This window comes from Aspergillus sclerotioniger (assembly GCF_003184525.1).
Source record: "Aspergillus sclerotioniger CBS 115572 chromosome Unknown BO94scaffold_24, whole genome shotgun sequence".
NCBI classification, from domain to species: domain Eukaryota; kingdom Fungi; phylum Ascomycota; class Eurotiomycetes; order Eurotiales; family Aspergillaceae; genus Aspergillus; species Aspergillus sclerotioniger.
Window position 1 is genome coordinate 271,394 of NW_020291014.1, and position 20,355 is coordinate 291,748.

Genomic DNA, 20,355 nt, shown 5'->3' on the forward strand with positions numbered 1-20,355 from the left:
ACTTCATATCTGCGTGTCTCCCTGAAACCCATACAATTGAGCAGCTTTGCGAGCGCTATCCTACACTCCATATGCTAGGCGATGAGATACGAAAGATGGACCAGCCAAGGCATTTCTCTCGATCTCTGTAGGCCAGTTCTAGCACAATACATGCTTTCCTCACACCAAGTTGTCCACAGATAGCGACTTTCCTTGAACGACTTATAATGAATCTTGCTCCCAAATGTGCTCGTTCGGCATGTTGACCAGTAGCTCGTATGTTCCTATCGAAGGGAATTGGATGAACTGCGTTCCGGTTCGAGGGAACTAGGAAAGCCATGTCACATTAGATAGGTCGATCAAATTCGCGGAGCATCAGTTACCGTTGATAGAGGGAGTGCATCAATCTTAACGGATCCTGAGCGGAATATTGAGCATGCCATTTCGTTGAAAGCGATCATGCCCAAGAGCCTCCCCAAGTCATATTGCACAACCCTCCGTGATTACAGGTCGGCTTGCTCACAGCGATATTACCCGGACGGAAACTCATGTTATCATTGGGAATGCCCTCCAATGCCCACCAACAAGTCGAGAGGAATGGGATAAAGGGTGGTAGTATCTGCACTGCAACCGGACTGCTGAAGTAATGCCGTACTCGCCGTTAGACATACAGACGATTGCAATAGTGACGCTGATCCTTCCCAGAGAATACGCGGTATAATCATTCGGAAGCACGCAGAGCTGGTATATTCGTCGAGCATGGCCTTGGTGGCAGCCAGCTCAGTTGGCAGTGCGCATATCATCCGACCGTATAGTCGCTGCTGAAGGTCGCAGACTCGTGTTCATGCGTTTCCATCCTGAAAGGTGAATAAGGTATCATTTCACGTAAAAGGCAGGTAATGAATTCAACTCCGAGTTCATGATATCGAGGGGCGCGATATGCGAAGAGATCGGTGGGAGCGCGTGCGATCGAGGGGATCGGAGACGCGACACGGCGGCGGACGCGGGGCCCCATAGCGCCTCAGGCTAAGGTCAGCCCCGTGGTCTCGGTAGGTAGCCATCGCAAATCAACGACAAGTAAAGAGAAGATGAGGGTTGAAGTTGTGATAAATTGTACATATGACTCGGAGGATTAGGATAAGTCGACGCTATCTAATAGCAATGTCCGGCATGACAGGCTGACAGGCTGGCTAATTGCAGTTGAGCCTCGCCGATGAGGCAATCAATATATTATGTTAAGTTCATACCAGTAGGCCAAAACGGAAATCCGCTGGCCATCTGGAGAACAGACGGAACGAAGACTCTGTGTCCCAACATATTATCCCATCATTCTGATCACAATATAAACCCACCCATCACCATACCCCGAGCATCTCACCACTTCCTCCACCGGTGCCCCCATGGGCACTGCTGCCCCATGCAGCACGGGCTTCGCCAAGACAGGGGTCCTCCGACTGGGAAACAGATGCGGTAGTAGCGAGTGCAATGCGGATCCTATGGTCTGCGGTTGAGGTCCTCTTGTAGTTAGGATGGATTGACTTGCTGCGATAATTGCAGATGCGGAGGCTGGCGGAATGAATGGCGGGATGGGTGACTGAACCACTTTAAGAGAAGGTGATCCTGAGTCCGGGGGAAGGGGAAGAAAAAGTCGAATCGGGACGTTGCGAAAAGGTTGCGATGGTGGTGGGATTAGGATGTTGGATATTCGCTGGAAAGATGGGAGGTCCACTGAACATACTGTTAGCACTGTTGCTCTTCATCTGGAAGGCATATGAGAAATAAGACAGAAACGTACCATCTCGAACAGCCTCCCAAAGCCCCCCAGAATCCTCTTTTGACAGAGTCATGATTCCTTTGGCTGTTCCATTCCTTAGAAAATCCGCTTCCTTGACGCTGTTAATAAACGCGTCGTGCATCACTACCCCCTCTGCATCAAGCCGGACAAGTTCTTCATCTGGCCAGTCGCTAAAATGCACAGTCAGACACCATGGTAATGGGTCTTGATCCGTGGATGCCAGGTCGGTATCGGCGCCTCCTTTGGAGGCAGGGTCAGCTCCAGCGTAAAGGTCATAGAGAAGGCCAACAGGATAATGCCACTTCAGGGGAACGCCCTCGAAGGAGAACCAGCCTTCGTGAGCACGGGAGCTGGGATCAATCAAGGAGGAGGTAAAGAAAGCCCTCAACCTTGGTAATAGTGATGGCAGGTATGAGATACGAGGGCAGGAGATCTGACAGAGTTAGCTTAACTTCATTCAAGTAGAGGGGAGCAAATACAAGATATGGATCTGTCTGATCATAGGTGCGGCTCTCGGATGGAGCCAAGGTGATCTGTAACGGCAACCTTCCGTCCCAGACGGCTTTTTGGATGCCCAGAGTGGCTTTCGAATCCATAATCAGTGGGGATGGACTGCATTACCCGGCCTGGACGAGCTAAGGGTCAGTTCCACTATTCCGGTACTACATTGTAGTGTGTTTATGTACCAAAGCAGAGATTGGTTCGTGATCGTTAGAGCAGATGATGATTGTCACTACAGTTCGGTCGCCAGAGATGATTGTCCGCCAGGTCAGACCATGGTTTGTCCACTGTAAGACCAACTTGTACAAAGTGTTACTCGCGATTGTGGTGAGTATGGATGCTGAAGAGAGGAATGCGATGAAACTGGAAGATCCCGCCGAGGGGAAGTGGAGCCAGTTGGCCGGGCCACTTGCCCAATCCAGCCAAGGGTGCACGTGATGTATCCCTCAGGCAGTCCAACAATCCGCTGTTTCTCCTCGGGATATCCGAGATCCGAGAACCAACCTCGACTCTCCCGTATAGCCTTCTAGATTGGCCGATCCCCTTATTCGAACAAACTGCTACAGGTTTCTAGAAGCTGTACTGCAACTAGAGGCCCGCTGTCGGACGAAACATCGGTCATCGAAACCAGAAAGGTTTCCGAGAAGTCCAGATCGCGTTGCGAGGCATTTCCGTCATACCAGGAGCGTATCGCTACCACTTTTGATTACAGCCACACCAAATAGGCCATCAGCGTCAATGCTCATTGCAAGGTTCAGAGAAGACTACAGGCCTTAACCCTGTAACAGAGCAGTCTCTCAAGGTCTCGGCAATAACAAGGGGTTGTTCGCTCTCTGGAATGGCCATTCACCAGAGACATGCATAGTGAGATACTCTGAAATGAATCTCAATGTCGGCAATACGCTTGTAGACCTCCTGATCAAGCAGGATATGGCTGCTGCAAATCTTTGTCATTAATTTCATACAGCACCAAAGTATGCTATGACGCGTCTCTTTGACCAAATTCCTTGAACATAGGTTGAATGGTTGCTACGAGTCACTGCTTCGCCGGAGAACTGCGTACTCCTAGCAATGACTGACCATGATTTCTTCTTAAGCTTAGCAAAGATGTGATTCATAGATGGTTTGAACTTTTGCGATGACTCGCTGTTGGTCATAGGCTTCTATCAGAACCGATACCCTATAGACACTGCTGATGTGCCTGTCTGAGTGGGAAACCATCCTTGCCATTAGGTTTAACCGACTATTCATGGTATTTCCCTTTCAGCACCAATATCGATAGCTGATTCCCCATCGCATGACAATTAGACCTGGTCGAATCCCCGAAATTGACTGTCGTTCTGAACAGATTAGCTTTTACGCAGTCAATTTCAAGCAGAGTGTGAATGGCTTCCTGCCGGGGTGTGTTCATACCCAGTAACCTTGGCTTCTCTCGAGGATGTCTATGCTTGGCTTTCAATCGCGATATTGGCATATCCGAATGATGGGTTTATCTTGTTAGGTAAGCGGCATGAGAACTGCCGGTTGGGGCTTCGATACCCCGAATGGGCCGGCAATAGTGGCCCACCAGGAGTCAATCAAAACAGATTAGCATAGATTGCGTGACAAGAATAGGAATTTAGCCATAAGGTGACAAGGTCATGCACAAGTATGGAAAAAGCTTACCGCTGGTGGACCCGCTTCTGTTGGGACTTGGGAGAGGTTGGAGGTGCCAGCGGTGGATGAAGGTAACTAGCATGGCTGGACTTTCCAGACAGAGAGAGGCTGTATGCAGGGAAATGCTTGATCGGTTGACTGGAAAACTTAACTTTGATATTCTCCATGCGTTCGATCTGGAACCTGCAACTTGGAAAGTCTATTCCGACTTAGCCCTCATTGAGCACGTTCCTGACACCAGGCTGCATGCCTATACAAACACCATCTGCCCAGTGCTAAATGGGCTCCTGGACAAGGCTAGACACTCCACCAGGAGAAAGCACACTGATTGCTGCCCCTGATTCGCCTCTCTTGCCATTTTCGTCCATCTCGCCGACCCAGTGGAGCATTCTCTCAACGCATTGGGCTGAACAGGCACTATCCAGCCCGTTCATTTGAGCTTTCTACCATTAAGCTATAAAGTGGATTCGCTGGATCGCCGCTTAAATTTCCCAATCGGCGTCAAAAGTGCCCCTGAAACGCCGAGGCCCATCAACCACAAACGTCAATCTCCGTGACTCCACAACTGCCGCTCGATGTTTCAGGTCTGGAACACCACCAATGGACCCATCCATTCCATCATGTCACCAGATATAAAACCTCTCCCTCCCTGCTATGTCGATTTCTTCCATCCCATCAATCCCAGATCAGGTATCTGTCTAATCACTCTTTCTCCCACCCGAGCAGTGCTCATTCATTCATTTGACCCTTTCTTTTGTCTCAACACCACCACCACCATGAAGTTCACTTCTTCTCTGGCTCTGACAGCCCTTCTGGCTGCTCCCGCTCTGGCCGGTCCTCACGGCCACAAGATCAGCGAATCCCGCAACGACGGCTCCCAGGACAACTTCCCCGGAGCTCCCAGCGACAACCAAGGCTTCAACGGCCAAGCCCAGCCCAGCTTCGGCGGCTACCAGCCCCAGGGCCAGCAGACCCAAAGCCAAGCTCAACCCACCGCGCAGGCCAGCACCGCCAGCCAGGTCGCCCCGGCCGTGACCTCCAGCGCCAGCCACAGCAGCTCTTCCTCCTCTTCCTCGGACGACTACTACGTCAACGAGAACTGGGCCGGAGCCATCCAAGAAACCTCCGGCACGGCCACCTTCAGCTACGTCGCCGCAACCTTCACCCTCCCCTCAGTGACCCCCACCGCCGCCTCCTCGGACGACACCCAGTCGGCCTCCTTCTGGGTCGGCATTGACGGCGCCACGGGCCAGAACCAGATCTGGCAGGCCGGTGTCGACATCTACGTCGAAAACGGCGAGACCAGCTTCCTCGGCTGGTACGAATGGTACCCGGCCGACACGGTCAGCTTCGACATGGATTTCAGCATCGGCGATGTGATCGTCGCCAGTGTGGAGTCGACTTCCAGCAGCGAGGGCGTGGCTATCCTGGAGAACTTGACCACGGGCAAGAACGTGACGGCCACGGCCTCGGCCCCGTCCACTTCGGCTACTCTGGTTGGTCAGACGGCTGAGTGGATCCTTGAGGATTTGAGTGTTGATGGTGATGGATTGACTCTTATTGACTTTGGTGAGGCGTACTTTACTGGTTGCGTTGCTAAGGCCGGCGGTAAGACTGTTAACTTGGATGGTGCGGAGTTGTATGCCGTTGAGGATAGTACTAGTGATCATGTTCAGGCTGCTCCTACTATTGTTAGTAACACGGAGTTGAAGGTTACTTATGAGAGCTCTTAGTGCTTAGCTGCTTAGCTGCTTGGTGATTGGTGATTGGTGATTAGTGTGGTGAGATGTTCTCTTCGATGTATTTTATCTTCTTGTGGAGGGTTTGTACATAGTCAACTCAACCTGGATGTTGATTGTCATAATGGAGATTGATTATTATAAAGATAATACTTACATACGTACTTGGTTTTCTCGCCAGGTCGACAGCCTTCCCTTTCCGTTTTAGTGCTCACCCCTCGCCGCTTTTTGCTCACTGAGTAGACCTGAGCACGCCCTGAGCAGCCTGAGGCGATCACTGAGCACGGGGTGAGCGGAAGACTGAGTGCCCTGAGTGAGTAACCTCAATAACCTGCACCCCAACTAGCGGTCTCCCCTTGCCCGTTGCTCCACTCCGAGTTCACTTTTGCCCGCCACACTCCCCACAAAACCCAGCACTGCCATCACGAAAATGACGAATCAGGGAGGCTATTTTTCCTTCTGATGCCCACGACCTTTTCCCCAGGAGGAAATGCTGTACTATCGCGCTGCACCAACATGGCCAACATTATTCTGGGCTTTCTCCGTCGAAAGACAGCTCAAGCCCAGATGTTCATGGGAGCGGTCCTGGATATCCCAAGAGTCAAGGAATTCTCGGAACACCAATTAACGCTAGTCTATTATAGATATATTTTGAATTTTGATACTGAATACCTACTAGTAGAATGGCATGCCAATGTTTCCCCATCAAAATGCATAATACTGATTAAAAGAATAGGATTCGAAAGTGAGAACGTAGTGTTGATTATTTGTGGCTATCCTGGCCTGGAAGGCTTGTTAATAACAGTATAAAGTCATAACAGGTTCATTCTAATCAGATTAAACTCCTTACATGGAGCCCTATTCTTTCTTGTCCAAGCAATCTGTAGACATTGCTGGCATGATAGTCGATACATAGTACATGTATCAGTAGACGTCATACGAAATATTCGCACGGAAATCACTAAATGATATTATAGCCTACACATGATAGTATAGAGGAATCGTAGATCTTAGAAAGCCCAAACTGGCTCTTGGGATCCTCGCTGGTCTCCAGAACCTCGAAGTCCCTGAACAGAACCCACTGACTGATTTGTAAATAAACCCCTGAAACAGAAAGATAATACATCGAGACTATTTAAACTCGCAAAGGGCGCTCCAATCTAGCAGTCTCAGTCAATCCCTCTCAAGTGAAAAGCCCCAGTTACTTTCAATTTCTTCATGAATGGCCTGTCGAAAGAGAAGTCTTTTGGAGTACGTTGGAAGATGATTTGCGGTTTGATGTATTTTACTTAGTTATTGCTTCTGGTACCAGTTACGGGCCTTTGTTTCGGACAAGCCTTTGATGTTTGTTGCGCAAGGTAAGTGTAATCAGAGTAGATGCGGTGAATCTATCTTTTGTTGGTTTCGTTCATTCTCACAGAATTTATAGACGGTGCGGGAGAATGCCTGGTGTATCCGTGGCTCCAAGTTGGGAGCTGTGTTCTGAATCAAAGAGGTTACTTTAACGGAAACCTGTGCCCCTTGTGTCGTCATAACCCCAATTAGTTGATGACTTGCCTGAATTAATACGCTGACGTGTTGTGCCTAACGGCAATATTCAGGTATCTACTATCACTATGTAGGTTTTCTAGACCTTACATGTACCGCTTCACCAGGGCGAACTTTGAGCCTCGGTAAGGCCAATGAAGGCATTTATGCCTGGGTTCGCTTCCTAGCCATTCCCTAATCTGGCAGCTGCAGAATTTTGCGCTGTGTTGCACAGCTCCGTCAGCGCTCCGCTGATAAGAGCTATTACGCTTTTCCTCTTCCCTGATTGGTACTTGCCCCTAGTTGCGTTCGTGGTGCAACTCCACCGACGGCCTCTGTGGTGTTGCCAATAGCGGAAAAGCCTGCCCCGGTACGCCCTTCGACGGCTGCTGTTCCCAGTAGGGCTACTGCGGCGCCACGAATGGGAATGGATTGTACGTAGGGGAGAGTATGCAAGTTTTAGGGGTGAAACGGGGATATATGGTAGCACATGTGTACGTAGATGAATGAAATTGAAACAAGTCATACCATTGTCCTTGCCATGAACCTGAATATCCGAATGGACGCATGCATGCTACTCAACCTCCCTCGGACCCAGCTCAAAGCTAAACTCCTTCAAAAGCGGCAAAACCTTCCACCTTGCGAAGAGCTGCCCGTTCTCCACCAAAATCCGTCGTAGCACCTCCCCCCTCTCCTCCTCTGCACCAGGCCACGCACCCTCCCACATATTCACATATGGCTCCACAACCTCCAAGGCCTCCCTCAGCCACCTTCCTGCCCTCCCCTCGGCAATCCGCCCCTTCCATACCATCCCCTTCTCTAGCTCCTCTAGAAAAGCTTTCCTCTCCCGTCCCTCCTTAACCGCAGCATGCATCACCCCTAACAACACATGCGAGCGCATCACAAAGTCCAACTCACCCACCTCCACCCCCACAGTCTCCTCCACAGCAACATCAGCCAAAAACTCCACCTCCTCCTGACTTTCCACCTCCCCCTCCCACCCCCTCGACCAAGCCTGAACCCCCGCCCCGCCATCCGGCTCCCCACACCACTCCACACCACTGTCCCACACGCCATCCTGCGCTTCCCACGCGTATACATCAAGCGCTCCCTGCGCGACCAGAACGCCGAAGGCGTTCGGCTTCCACGCTTCACGGGCAGTTACCATGGTTGAGTCGGATGGGTCAGGAGAACCGAGCTTCATGTGCTCGAGCCAAAAGCGCGCTTGCGTCTCGGAGTAGGGCGGCACGCTGGGGTGGACCGTGCGCAGGCGCGCGGTGGTCGTTTCAAGCGTGCTGAGGGCTAATTGGGTGATAGTCGCTAGCGGGAGGGAGGGCTGCCTGCGGCGCGTGCGCGCGACGCTGTGGGCCCAGCGAGGGAGTTTCGTGGCGTGTGCGTCGCCGCCGCCGGGGGGTGGCTGGCGCGGCAGCGCCAGCGGGGAGGAGGAGTCAGGCAAGTCTTGGAGGTCGGGCAGGCGGTAGAAGCGCGCTGTGGTGGGCTGGGTGAGGAAGGCGACGGAGTAGTAGGAGCGCCATACGGAGGAGTGGAGGAGCGCGCGGTGCGTTGGTAGAAGGCGAGGAAGTCAGAGGGGGAGGGGAAGTCGCCGGTGAGCTGGGAGGAGGAGCGGTAGATGGCCGCGGCGAGCTGGGCGAGGTAGAATATATCCAGGGTCCTGTGATTATCACCGGAATTCTTGCTCTGATATGAATGACTATTAGTAACTATATATAGAGTTTGTTATAGACTATTTAATCTTAATAATATATCTATATTTAAAATGTTTTCTCAGATTTGCGCTACATGTCTAATACTTTAATCTTTTATTAATTAAGAGGTCTTGATTTTATATATAATAAGGGCAGTAGCCGGAATAAATAACAGTATAATAATATATAATAACTTTATGATGGAGATTATTTTAGGATTACAGTGTCAAACCCTAGGATCGCTTCCCTGTCCCTGTTAGCTTAGCTTCACTGGTATACGTACCGTCGAACTGAATCGAGGAGGTATCAGGCTGATGACTATCTAGGAATAACTGGTCTTGGACAAGAGAAGAGAAGTAAGGCTGAATAGTGCCGTGCAGCTATCCGTAAGTAAGTGCGGACGAGTGTTATCGCTAAGCTTCCAAACTTATGGTTACTTAAAGACAGTAGTAAAGGATTGATTGAGCATGAAGAACAGAACTAGCTAAGTACATGAAAGAGTGTCCTTATATATCCCATCCTTCGTATACCATATCATATACCATCCAAGGTAGGTCGATGGTCGATCCAATCATGGTCCGAGGTTCCTAGTATACCTTGGATATACTTCCGATGGTAGGTTCGATGGTAGACGATCACGTGACGCGTGGTCGTTCCGGGTGTTACTCAAATCGGGATTCTACTCGATAAGAGTTGCTGTCTGTCCGACCGTTACCTTCTTGGTGCTTTCTGCCTAACGAGCCCGCCTCGCTAGTAGTGTAACTAGCAGGGGTCTGTAACATACAGGTAATAACTATAGTAATTATATTATTCTATCTACAGATACTAAATTATATACTTATAACAGTACTGTAAGTCTGATTTATTAATATACAGATGTCAGACTATATCTTTATAAATGCAGTCACGAATGTAAATACTTTAATCACTATATTTAAGTGTGGGGCTCTGAAGATCTCTTCAGTAATTATATATAGAGTATTTCTTGTTATTTATTAACATCTTATTAAAAAGATAGATTATGTTGTAATCATAATAGTATTATATTAATAGTTATTTGTTACAGACCCCTGCTAGCCAGGTTACTAGCGGAGCGGACTCGTTAGGCAGAAAGCGATGACAAGGCAGGACTCGGACAACCAGCAACTCTTATCGAGTAGAATCCCGGTCGGAGTAACGTCCGAAGCAGCGTTGTGTCACGTGACCATCTACCATCAGATCTACCATTGAGGGTATACGATATGGTATACGGGATCCAGGAACATGATTGGATCGACCCTCGATCTACCCTGAATAGTATATGATATGGTATATGGAGAATAGGATATAAGGACACTCCTTCATGTACTTAGCTAGTTCTGTTCTTCATGCTCAATAACACTGTCTTTAAGTAACCATATATTTTGGTAAAGCTTAGCAACAACACTCGTCCGTACTTACTTACAGATAGCTGCGTGGCACTATCTGGCCTTACTTCTCTTTTCTTATTCAGGACCAGTTCTCTTTAGATAGTCATCGACCTGACTTACCTTGATTCAGTTCAAAGGTACGTATTGGAACAAGAAGCTAAGCTAACAGGAACAGGGAGAAGCGATCCTAGGGTTTGACACCTTCTTCTATCATAAATCTGGTGAAGTTATGTTAATAGATCTTAAGAACAAGGTACTCTATCTATAGAAAACTCACTCCTGATAATCCGCCATCTTTTTCTTATGTAGATTTTTTGTTTCTTCTGTTTATTTATGTCTTTTTCTTACAGAATCTTTGTCTTGGTGAGTCTTTGTAATATATCTATTTACTACCTACTACTTATAGCGCTTTCTCTTTATATTCTTATTCTGGAAAAAGATTCTTTTGCTTATTGTCTTGTCAGCTAGCTGTAAAAAGATCGAATGTAGAGTTTTATGAGAATAGATAACTGAATAAGCAGGGAGAGAATAAAAGAGAAAGAGTATTTAGAGAATATAGGAAGTGTTTAGAGATCTTACTTCCATGCTATTAACTGTTATAGAGTAAGGAGGATATCTGTCTTTATAGCTTTCTTGAAAATGATCATCATCGTACTAATGTTGAGTGTATGCTTCACTTTTAGGTCAGCACACGTGTTCAGATACTCTTCATCATATTTTGACTTGTGTCATTGTTTATGATAATTTAATGACTTCAAAAATCCTGAGGGCTGTTTATCTGTCACAGCGGTCGAACTATCCGTGCAAAATAAATGGGGGGTTGAGTATGGCAGAACTCACGGCTCACTGCTCAGTGAGCACAGGCTGAGCACCGACTGAGTGCTCACTGAGCGGTGAGTCGTGACGTGAATTACTCACTGAGCAAGCCCCTGAGCGCCCTCAGTAAAGTGGCGATGTCTACAACAGGAAATTTACGATAAGGTAGAAAAACAGGTACGTATAGTGACATACATACATACATACCCAATTCATAATTCCTACATTAAGCCTAATAAGGCTGATATACCTCGGTAGTGTATATCTACCACTCAACCATACCCTCTTTAATAAACCCACTCGAACCAAATGAACTCCACATCACACCATAAGAAACATATCCATCCCACCCCCATACAAAGCGAGAAAAAGAGAGAATCATCTCCCCTCCCACGACCTCCTCCCCTCCCCAACACCACCACCGCCATCCCCAAACCCATACCCATCATATTCCCCATCCCCATCTGCACCCCACCTCCCACTGGGAAAAAACACCGCCCTAGGCGCCGCAATCTGCACCATCCCATCCCTATCATTCCCATCATCCCTCCCATCCACACTCCCACTCCCACCCCCAGACACCTCCCCCGTCATCATGGTAGACATAGACATAACCAACGACGGAACCGGCGACTCCGACCCCCTCCAACTCCCCCTGGCACTATTCCCCGACGAATAAGGCGGCGGAGGGGTCTCCCTCGTCGCGGTGGATGTATTCCCATAACTATGTGTACTTGGGAAGGAGATTTCGGAGGATGCGTCGTCGGGGGTTGTTTCTTCTTGTCCTACTTCCTGGGTTTGGTGGGATTTCTCGTCGTTGTAGTAGGTTGAGGAGGAGGAAGAGGAGATTGGGGGATCGCGGAGGTGCGCGGCGAGGGTTTTTTCGTGGGTGGTGTTCGGACGGGGGGTGTAGGCTGGGGGGTGGATTGTGGTGTAGGCTGTTTGGTATTGGTATTGGTATTGGGGTTGGTGTTGGTGGGTGAGAGTTGTCGGGGAGAGGTAGGTTGGGGGGTATTGGCGTTCATGTGGGTAGTTGTTGTTGTTGTTGTTGTTGTTGTTGTTGGTGGTGGTTGGTTCGGGAGGTGGTTTGGGGGGACTGCAGCAGGAGCAGAGGGAGGTGAGGAGGGAGGTTAGGAGGGTCATTGTTGTTGGGTTCTTTGTTGTTGGGTTCTTTGTTTCTGGTGGTTTGGTGTTCTAGTGTTCTAGTTATGAGGTGGGTGGTGTGGTGGTGAGGTTGTGAGGTGTAGTGGTGTGGTGGTGGTGGATGGTGAGGGTTATGGTCGTAGCAATGGTAGTGGATAGGTACACACAAGGTGCCACGAGCAGTATGGAACTCGTGTTGCTGGAATAAAAAGAGAATAAAAGAAGAATGAATCAGAAAGTCAGACAAGGCTGTCTTACGCCTCAGCATCCAGGCATCGACATTCCCCGCATCGCTGATTGGTGGAGCCTCCACCCCACCCTCTCCCTATCGATAACCGTCGTCATCAGCTACTATCGATAAGATAGTGTCTTTCTGTCTGAGATTGATTCATTCAAACACTACATATTCGTAGGAAATTCCTGAATGAACGTGATGTCCTCCACACACTCCGAAGGAAACTTCAAAAACTTGATCAATCCCTCCTCACTCCCCAGATACCAGCAAATCGCCGTAATCTCCGACTTGGCTCGCGTCTGCACCCACCACATCCCCGTCCCGTACATCAGTCCCAGCCACCAGCTCAGAAGCACCAGTGCCGGTGGATCCTTTTGCATCAGCTTCTCAAGGAAATCCGGTAACAATCTGCCCATAAACCCGGTGTATGCTGCAAAGTGCTTAACTCCCCGTTCCAATGACAGCAGCCCCGTTAGCATCCGTACCGGTGCGTGATACGGGTTGGTCTCTGCAGTCGTTGTATCATCGATGCCGCAGAGATCAGCCAGCTCCGGGTCCATGGCCACCCGTCCGGGGCGGTCATCATCAAAAATATTCAAAAACTGATCGTGAGATCTCATGAACATTTCCCACCACATGCTGCCGTCTACCCATTTTGCCGTGGCCCCGATAAGATAGCGTAGCCCGGCTTGCAGACTGAGCCAGTTTAGGGATACCGGGTCATCCGAGAAGACAAACGAGCTGAGCGGGCTGTACTCGTCGAGAGCGAACGAGCGAACAGTCAGTAGCAAACAGGCGGAAATGAGACTGTCTGTGTTATTCGGGCCGATGGTAGTGATCTCCTTGGAGTATTGGGTGATGGCCTGCTGCCAGTGGTATGTTTCCGATAGGGCATATCCGCGGTTATCATTAGCCAGATGGCGAATATGGGAGGTGGCTGCGGCGATGATGCTGTGCATGAGAAAGGGAGACTAGCTGGTCAGCTGGAGTCCCCTACTATGTGGATCAACTGACATCAAACCCGAGCTGGATGATTTTCGCCTGCATGGTAGCTTGCATGCGCTTCGGCCCGAAGGCCGGGTTTGACAGATCATGGAAGTGATGTAATGCCTCCACGACAGGCAAGGGGCTTTGATCTAAACGCAGGGTCTGGTTGATTTTCCTGGTCACTGCATCGAGCGACATGCAGTACGCTTTCGAATTCGGTGGACTCGCAAGGAAGACAGCGATAGCGCTGCTCTTAGAGTCGGCATCGTAGCTGCAGTCGAAGCCGAGCTTCTGGCATCGCAGACAGTGGGGTTTCGATTCGTCGCACTATCTGGTTAGAGGTGCGGGGCAGAGGGACCAGGGGAATACCTTGACCCGTCGCTCCTTGCACTTGACACAGCCGGCACGGGACTTGCGGTGCGGTCGGCGGGGATGAAAGGTGCGATCAGTGGGAAGATTCAGCTGGAGGACGCTCTGCATGGTGGGATGCTACACCATGGATACGGTGCCACCATCTGCGTGACCCACAGTGATGTAACAGCAATAGCATGAATATGGGATAGAGATAAAGAGATGTTGTACCTGTCAGGCTGTCAGGCTGTCAGTCATCTGGCTAGACTAGTCCGCATACGGCAGCTCGTATTCTGACCCGCATCATCTACACTCAATCCTCTTCCTCAGTTCTATCAATATACACAGTGATTGATATCAGCAGAATCTAACCAATTAGTCAATCCAGCCAAGTCAGGATGAGCCATGCACCCATGTCCAAAGCATCACTACATCGACTCACAGAGTGGCATAGTTCTACACCAAAGAATACACCACCGAATGCACCACCGCCGCAACTCCAACCAAACACAAACCCATCTTCCCATGCAATTCCAAACACCAAAGCAACTGCTTCACCCCAAGCATCTTTACCACATCCCCTACTCCTCCCTCTCCCGAAAAGATCTCCCCCACCCGTCTCCCCCGCTGCAACTGCGCAAAAACCAACGTCTCACAGGTCGGCGGCAGCAAACTACCCTGAACCATAATCAACAGAATATAAGCCGGAAATATAAGAAACATTTGCACCGCGAGCACAAGCCCGTATCTCAAGACATCAGATCCAACAAACCACGATAACCCCGTCGTCGTGACCGGCAATGGAACATCAAACAGACCCGACACCAACATCATCACAATCTCACTCGTAGCATATACCAAAGTAGCCGGGATTAGGGCTTTCCATCGTTGGTAATCGTGCGGGTTGGGGACAAGGCGTAGCTGGTCTGGCGGGAGGATGGTCCGCGCGGTCCAGAAGAAATGGGACTCGGCGAGTAGGACTGATGTGAGGATATGTGCGATCGGATGGGGAAGTAGAGTAGTTGATATCTTTGTCACTGAGGTGTGCATCAACCAGTAGGTGCAGGCGGACCCGATGCCATTTAGCAGAAGACGGAGACCCCCTTTGTGGTAGAAGACGGCGGTGGTTCGGAGTAGTTGGCGACTGGAGGGAGATGACTTGTTGTCTCCGGGCTTGGAAGTGTTGGTCTGTTGCTCTGCTGTCTCGAGGATCAAGATAGATAGTACGACATGGCTGATGATGTATCGGATCTGAATCCATTAACCTCTGCGGGAGGGAGATGGGAGACTTTGTTGGTTGCTTACTAGGACTTTGGCAAGAATCCCTAGCCCGATCGGTATTAATCGGTGAGCATTACGGTTTGGAGCAGGGGTTTGGATGAATCGATTGGCTCGTGCAATCAATGGATCATGTCCTGTGGAATGGATGAATGCGTAGGAGAGTTCGCGGTAAAGGATTGAGAAGAAATGTAGGGGTGGTTCAGCCATTGTGAAGGGTGCAGTTAGTCGCTTTCCGTTAATGAATGGCAGACAGCTGGCATTATATCTCTAATCTGGTCAAGTCATCGACCTATCACAAAAATCACGCATTCAGGATGAGACATCAGGGCCAAAGATACTAAGCTAATGCCAAGCTAATGCTTATGGCTTACGTTTATAGCCCTAGCCCAGGGTCTTCGCTGGGGATAGGACTGTAAGCATATAATGGCTGGATTAGGCAGAAGCGAAAGCCTTAGGTATGACTCAATCATCTATTTCAGCTGAGACATGCATACTAAGTCATTCTAGATTCCTCCAGATACTCCCTCTAAGGAGTATACAGTCATTGATAATTGCCCCGGTTGGTGTCATGTTGAGCATCAAGCATTCATTCAGTGAAATAAGAAGATTTCGACCCTCCGTCTTATATAAGGACAACCCCCCCAAATCCTTATCATCCTATGCTGCACACAGTGCAGGCCCATCTTCTTGATTCTTGACTAGCTCACGGTGTTATGTCCTAGTAAGCCTACGTACGGGTGCCACTCGGGAACATGATATGTGGCCAGAAGAAACAGTGCCCTTTTACACGAAACAAAAGGTCTGAAAAAAATTTACACTAACCATCTTACCATTAACAACTGAACCCACACACTTCGTAGCAACAATGCCTAGCATACAAACAGCTTCATAATTCATACCCCACCTACCTACCACCATCACCCACCAACCAGTTCAACCGATCTTCGCATTTGAGAAATCCATCTCTGCAAACTCATTAGCACAGCCGTCCCCCCTCCCCCTCCCCCTCCCCTCCCCCTCCCCCCAAAACCAAACCAAAAAAAAAGAGAAATACTAACCAGGATGTTCCTCCTGAAATCTCTTCAAGATATCCCTCTTCTTCTGCTCATCACTCGTCAACCCCCCCATCTCCTTCTGCCTCTGATCATACATCATCTTCTCGACCATCGCCCTCGTCTCCCCATCCAAATCACTCAACGACGACGACTCGGGCGTAATCTTACTAACGTCGATTTTCGGTGCCCCCACAACAACATGCGGCCACCATTCCACCTTATTCACTTTATCCAGATGAATCACGATTTCTTTGCCCGGAGGGGAGGACGTCGATTCCAATGTCCAGGAACATTCGTCGGGGATGACGGGGTGGGGGAATGTGCCCTTTCATTTCATATTTTATTAGCATGGCCTTCCCTGATAGTGTAGGATAGTAGAAAGAAGGGGGGATGGGTATACATCAATAACAGCATCCTGACCCTTAACCGCAACCCGGATCTTCGTTTTCGTAAGAACAACGTCCAAGTCCCGACCACGGAGTGCACCAGGGACAGGGATAGTCACGTCCACGTCGCGGATGGTCTGCGTCCATTTGTAAGGCAGCTCGGCTTGTTCGGCGGCTTCTTGGGCCTTGCGGGCTTTTTCTTCTTCGTCGCGGAGGGCTAGGTCGGCGGGGGTGGGTTCTTGTTCGGTCATTTTGCTGGGGGGGCCTCTGTTCACTATGGATTGGTTAGTGATTGTGAGGTGAAGAGGGGGAGGGGTGCGTACTGGTTTGGATGGTAGAGGATTGGAGTTGGGGTGAGGGAGAGAGGATGGTGGGGTGAGGACAAATTCGTGGTCTGGCTGGAAGCTTCGGCGTTGCGGGGCTGCGGAGTGGAGCGAACTTACCACTGCCTATACTCCATGGTTTATCTACTATTACATACTGGGTATTTGCATATATTGAATTCATCTTATCTTATACCTGCAACGCAGGAATTATCACAGTACTGTCCATCCAGTAGACAGATCCAGCGCCCGGCGCATCGTGATCGTAATATCTGCTAATATCTGCATGCCTCCGATAGAATAAATAAACTCCGAAATCCCACCCTTCCTTTTCCGACGCCCGTAGATATCCGCCCATCATTCAGTACTGTCCGTTAATGTTTCCTCCGCCAGCAGGTCCGCCTCATCCATTCCGTCTTCCGGATATGTCGATGCTTCTTCAATATGTTCAACCTCTCCGCGTTCTCCCCGCACCCCCTCAACAGCGTCGAAGAACTGTCCCGCAAATTCGGCCATCTCGTTCGCGAGCTTCTTCTCGACAATCCCCTCCAGCAGACGCAGGTCCTCCTTGAACTTGCGCTCCTGACGTGCCTTTTCTTCTGCCGGCCGGCGGCATGTCCCGTCCTGCTCCCGAACCTTCAGGCACTCCGGGCACCCGTAGTTGACTTCACAGTACGAGCAGTTGCACGGCGGGTGGGCCGACGTGCAGTCCTCGCACACGTACACATGGCAGCCGGTACATTCGCGCAGCACGCTCGGACAACGCTGGCGCTGGTCGCCCGCCGCCCGATACTGCGGACAAAAGAATGATTGGCACCCTTGCCATTTCGGCTGCGCCGACGGCGAGTCACAGTAGACGGACGAAGGGGAGGACGAGGACCGAGAGCGGTTTGAGTTGGAGATCGACAGACTGCGGGAACGGCGATGGATCAACGGAGTGGGTCGGTGCTCATGTAACGTGCTACTCGCCTCGCCGAATCCGTCATGGTTGTCTTCGGTGAAGCTGCTCGTGGTCGAATCGAGAATCCGCTGCGTCCGATATGGCAGCTCGAACTCAGGCACAGAATGATTATATGGCATCCGCGACCCGGCCCCACGAGAGCTAGTCTCGGAGGAATTCTGAATAGCATTCTTCTCCACCGTCAGATCCTTATACCCGCAGATTCTCAAGCGGAGGCCCCGTAGATCATGCTCAATGCACAACGGCTTCGAGCAGCTCTTGCAGTGCACCTTCCACTGGGGCGTGTCGTAGCAGTCCTGGCACAGATTGCGTGGACATGCGGCAGGCTGTCGGTCGGGCGGACCAAGCAGCCACCGCATCATGGCAATATGGCCGGTTTCCAGCGTGTAGTCGGGTTTCCGCGGGTCTCCATAGGCATCCTTGGGGAACGTCTTGCTCCATTCCTGCGCCGAGTACTCCAGGTCCTCCCAGCCCTGTCCACGGGGCAGAGGCACCGCTCGTACTTGGTCCACATCGCGGTTCGGTGTGCCGATACTGATGCCACCACCGCCCGAGAAGATGGGCTCTGTACAGCACCAATGGAACGTGAGAGCAGGATAGGATGGTGCGACACTATTCGTCACAGTAGTCTCACTATGCTCGACCGGATCTTGCATCGAACACGGCGACATGGTAGCTCCTGGGGCCCACCAGAAGGAACTGTCCGGAGATGAGCCCGACCGGGACTGGCAGTGCAGATATGGCCGTTCATAAGCGCAGCTAGCACACAGAGTCTTTCGACATCCGACACAGTGCATCAGTATGCTGCATTGCTCGCACCTCTCCGGGATCACCTCGCAGCAATTATCACAACGGACTTTCTCGATGAATTGGGCATGACTCCGACGTAGATGGGCCGGGACCATCTTGCCCTCACCAGGGTCTCGTCCTTCTCCCGTTCCCAGAGCCTCGCCGTAGTAGCCGGTCTCGCTGTGTTCCCACAGCTTCGCATCCCGCTGGACCGGGCGGCTGGCCGGGTCGACTGGACCGATCCAATTCTTCGACCTCCACAGCCGATCAAAGACAACCCATACCTCGGCCGACCCCTGCGGAACCCGCATCGACACGTAGCCCCGTCTCCGGAAACATCTCCCTGCCGGGGTCGAGCACCACGCGGTATCCGTCCAGATGCCCAGCTTATGGCAGAGGTTCACCAGCTCATGAGTCGGTTCCGAGTCGGAGTCTTTTCGCGACAGGGACGAGGTCAGGTATGGTCGACGTCGATGATGTCGACATCGATACGTATATAGGCTTTTCAGCGCGAGATGCTTTGTAGCGGGTGAGCTCCCAATATTCTGTTCCATATTGACATCGTACTGAAGGCCAAACATGGTCAGGTACGGGATGATATGATACTTTAACGATACATTCTTGCAGCCTCGAACCGAGAGGTGCTCCAGGGTCTCGCGCCGAGAATGTAGCACCGTTGAAATGAGGATCTGCCCCGAGACAGCCGTGTTATCCAACTCCAGACTGCGCAAACACGGACTGAACGGAACCACCACGTTCATCAACAGCTGGTCGAGAGCATACGGGCGCGACTGGCGTGGGGAAAGGATCTCGGAGGATCCGGTGAGGACGACGCGGAGGGGCGGGGGTGTGCCCGAGGGATACAACAGCCGGAACGACAGGTACTTCCAAGCCGTCGGGTAGGAGCGGAGAAACGAGCGGAGGTAGCGGGAGGTGTGATATAGCTTGAGGATAGAATCGGTAGGAGTCTGTAGAAGGAGGGATTCGAGGATGGGGGCATTGGTAGTGACGACGAGTTCGAAGGTCGAGAGAGCATGTTGAGCTGGAAGCACCGACTGTTCCAGGGCGGATTCCACCAGGTCTTGCTGGTCTCCGCTGGCCTTGCCGAGCAGGCTCAACACAGGCTCCGATCGCTCCAGGGCGGGGGCTACCGGGGGATATGGTATGGCTGACATGGCGGACGAGATCGGATTGCCGGACCCTTTGCTTCTTCAGCGACCTTTTGTTCACCTCCAGCGAGGCAGTGGCAGCAGTTGGAGGTCAGAGTGACGCGGGATCGCGAGCACAGCGGAGAATGCGGGAGAGGCCGCACATCATAAGGGGAAAGGGCAGGAGAGCACGCGCAAGGAGGGCGATTTACACCCAAAGGTTGGACATCATCCGAGGCCATCCAAGGGAGCAAACGAGAGAGAGAGGAGACAGCCGACAAACACCGGGGGGGAAGAGGAGGGATGGGATGGGATGGATCGATGGGGGGTGGCTTGACAACTCAGCTCAGAATTGGGGATTGGCACAAAAATCCAACGGGCGGCCGGCAATCATGTGATAGGTCGCCTTGGCCCTCACCAGCGTTCTTACGGATGACCAGGAGATCCTGATTCTGCGCGCGTTCATTAGGATTGCCGTTGGGCTGTCGGCCCAAGCAGCGTGTTACCTGGCTGTCTGGATTCACTATTGATCGCCCGGAGGGATGATTATTGAGAATATTGAACCCTT

At 50.9% G+C, this 20,355-nt stretch overlaps 8 protein-coding genes across 8 annotated transcripts; 1 reads left to right on the plus strand and 7 right to left on the minus strand.

Annotated features, from left to right (window-relative positions):
* Nucleotides 1-1,092: 1,092 nt before the first annotated feature.
* On the minus strand, nt 1,093-2,613 carry BO94DRAFT_537664 (autophagy protein 5). The gene is made up of 4 exons (XM_025612319.1): nt 2,461-2,613; nt 2,254-2,400; nt 1,775-2,207; nt 1,093-1,707 (listed from the first exon to the last, which is right to left on the minus strand). The coding sequence occupies exons 2-4, from the start codon at nt 2,368-2,370 to the stop codon at nt 1,298-1,300; spliced, it is 960 nt and encodes a 319-aa protein (XP_025464786.1). The 5' UTR covers nt 2,371-2,400; nt 2,461-2,613; the 3' UTR covers nt 1,093-1,297.
* A 2,007-nt stretch (nt 2,614-4,620) lies between these two features.
* Nucleotides 4,621-5,800, plus strand: BO94DRAFT_537667 (A4/G1 family peptidase). Its single transcript, XM_025612320.1, has one exon. It carries the CDS (start codon nt 4,708-4,710, stop codon nt 5,662-5,664), a length of 957 nt encoding a protein of 318 aa, XP_025464787.1. The 5' UTR covers nt 4,621-4,707; the 3' UTR covers nt 5,665-5,800.
* A 1,921-nt stretch (nt 5,801-7,721) lies between these two features.
* BO94DRAFT_577268 (uncharacterized protein) lies at nt 7,722-8,828 on the minus strand. Its single transcript, XM_025615170.1, has one exon. The coding sequence runs from the start codon at nt 8,399-8,401 to the stop codon at nt 7,772-7,774; it is 630 nt and encodes a 209-aa protein (XP_025464788.1). The 5' UTR covers nt 8,402-8,828; the 3' UTR covers nt 7,722-7,771.
* A 2,469-nt stretch (nt 8,829-11,297) lies between these two features.
* On the minus strand, nt 11,298-12,578 carry BO94DRAFT_603433 (uncharacterized protein). The gene has a single exon (XM_025616439.1). It carries the CDS (start codon nt 12,269-12,271, stop codon nt 11,507-11,509), a length of 765 nt encoding a protein of 254 aa, XP_025464789.1. The 5' UTR covers nt 12,272-12,578; the 3' UTR covers nt 11,298-11,506.
* Nucleotides 12,579-12,670: 92 nt separating this feature from the next.
* BO94DRAFT_522172 (Zn(II)2Cys6 transcription factor domain-containing protein) lies at nt 12,671-14,013 on the minus strand (the record flags this gene model as incomplete). Its single annotated transcript, XM_025610171.1, has 3 exons — nt 13,863-14,013; nt 13,521-13,820; nt 12,671-13,477 (listed from the first exon to the last, which is right to left on the minus strand). Exons 1-3 carry the CDS (start codon nt 13,971-13,973, stop codon nt 12,671-12,673), a joined length of 1,218 nt encoding a protein of 405 aa, XP_025464790.1. The 5' UTR covers nt 13,974-14,013.
* A 53-nt stretch (nt 14,014-14,066) lies between these two features.
* On the minus strand, nt 14,067-15,432 carry BO94DRAFT_537668 (uncharacterized protein). Its single transcript, XM_025612321.1, has 2 exons — nt 15,150-15,432; nt 14,067-15,095 (listed from the first exon to the last, which is right to left on the minus strand). The coding sequence occupies exons 1-2, from the start codon at nt 15,330-15,332 to the stop codon at nt 14,301-14,303; spliced, it is 978 nt and encodes a 325-aa protein (XP_025464791.1). The 5' UTR covers nt 15,333-15,432; the 3' UTR covers nt 14,067-14,300.
* A 330-nt stretch (nt 15,433-15,762) lies between these two features.
* BO94DRAFT_567917 (NudC domain-containing protein) lies at nt 15,763-16,840 on the minus strand. The gene is made up of 3 exons (XM_025614657.1): nt 16,581-16,840; nt 16,184-16,505; nt 15,763-16,090 (listed from the first exon to the last, which is right to left on the minus strand). Exons 1-3 carry the CDS (start codon nt 16,815-16,817, stop codon nt 16,059-16,061), a joined length of 591 nt encoding a protein of 196 aa, XP_025464792.1. The 5' UTR covers nt 16,818-16,840; the 3' UTR covers nt 15,763-16,058.
* Nucleotides 16,841-17,031: 191 nt separating this feature from the next.
* BO94DRAFT_178616 (uncharacterized protein) lies at nt 17,032-19,971 on the minus strand. Its single transcript, XM_025605967.1, has one exon. The coding sequence runs from the start codon at nt 19,812-19,814 to the stop codon at nt 17,247-17,249; it is 2,568 nt and encodes an 855-aa protein (XP_025464793.1). The 5' UTR covers nt 19,815-19,971; the 3' UTR covers nt 17,032-17,246.
* Nucleotides 19,972-20,355: the final 384 nt, after the last annotated feature.

Excerpts from the sequence above, each read along its gene's own strand:
- BO94DRAFT_567917 (XM_025614657.1), bottom strand. The coding sequence starts at position 16,817 with ATGACCGAACAAGAACCCACCCCCGCCGACCTAGCCCTCCGCGACGAA. Across the intron at positions 16,506-16,580 it reads GTCAGGATGCTGTTATTGAT|GGCACATTCCCCCACCCCGT; the intron begins GTATACCCATCC and ends ATGAAATGAAAG. Across the intron at positions 16,091-16,183 it reads ATTTCAGGAGGAACATCCTG|AGATGGATTTCTCAAATGCG; the intron begins GTTAGTATTTCT and ends ATGAGTTTGCAG.
- BO94DRAFT_537667 (XM_025612320.1), top strand. The coding sequence starts at position 4,708 with ATGAAGTTCACTTCTTCTCTGGCTCTGACAGCCCTTCTGGCTGCTCCC.
- BO94DRAFT_537664 (XM_025612319.1), bottom strand. The coding sequence starts at position 2,370 with ATGGATTCGAAAGCCACTCTGGGCATCCAAAAAGCCGTCTGGGACGGA. Across the intron at positions 2,208-2,253 it reads ATCAGACAGATCCATATCTT|ATCTCCTGCCCTCGTATCTC; the intron begins GTATTTGCTCCC and ends TAACTCTGTCAG. Across the intron at positions 1,708-1,774 it reads TTGGGAGGCTGTTCGAGATG|TGGACCTCCCATCTTTCCAG; the intron begins GTACGTTTCTGT and ends CAGTATGTTCAG.
- BO94DRAFT_537668 (XM_025612321.1), bottom strand. The coding sequence starts at position 15,332 with ATGGCTGAACCACCCCTACATTTCTTCTCAATCCTTTACCGCGAACTC. Across the intron at positions 15,096-15,149 it reads GGATTCTTGCCAAAGTCCTA|ATCCGATACATCATCAGCCA; the intron begins GTAAGCAACCAA and ends TAATGGATTCAG.
- BO94DRAFT_603433 (XM_025616439.1), bottom strand. The coding sequence starts at position 12,271 with ATGACCCTCCTAACCTCCCTCCTCACCTCCCTCTGCTCCTGCTGCAGT.
- BO94DRAFT_178616 (XM_025605967.1), bottom strand. The coding sequence starts at position 19,814 with ATGTCAGCCATACCATATCCCCCGGTAGCCCCCGCCCTGGAGCGATCG.
- BO94DRAFT_577268 (XM_025615170.1), bottom strand. The coding sequence starts at position 8,401 with ATGAAGCTCGGTTCTCCTGACCCATCCGACTCAACCATGGTAACTGCC.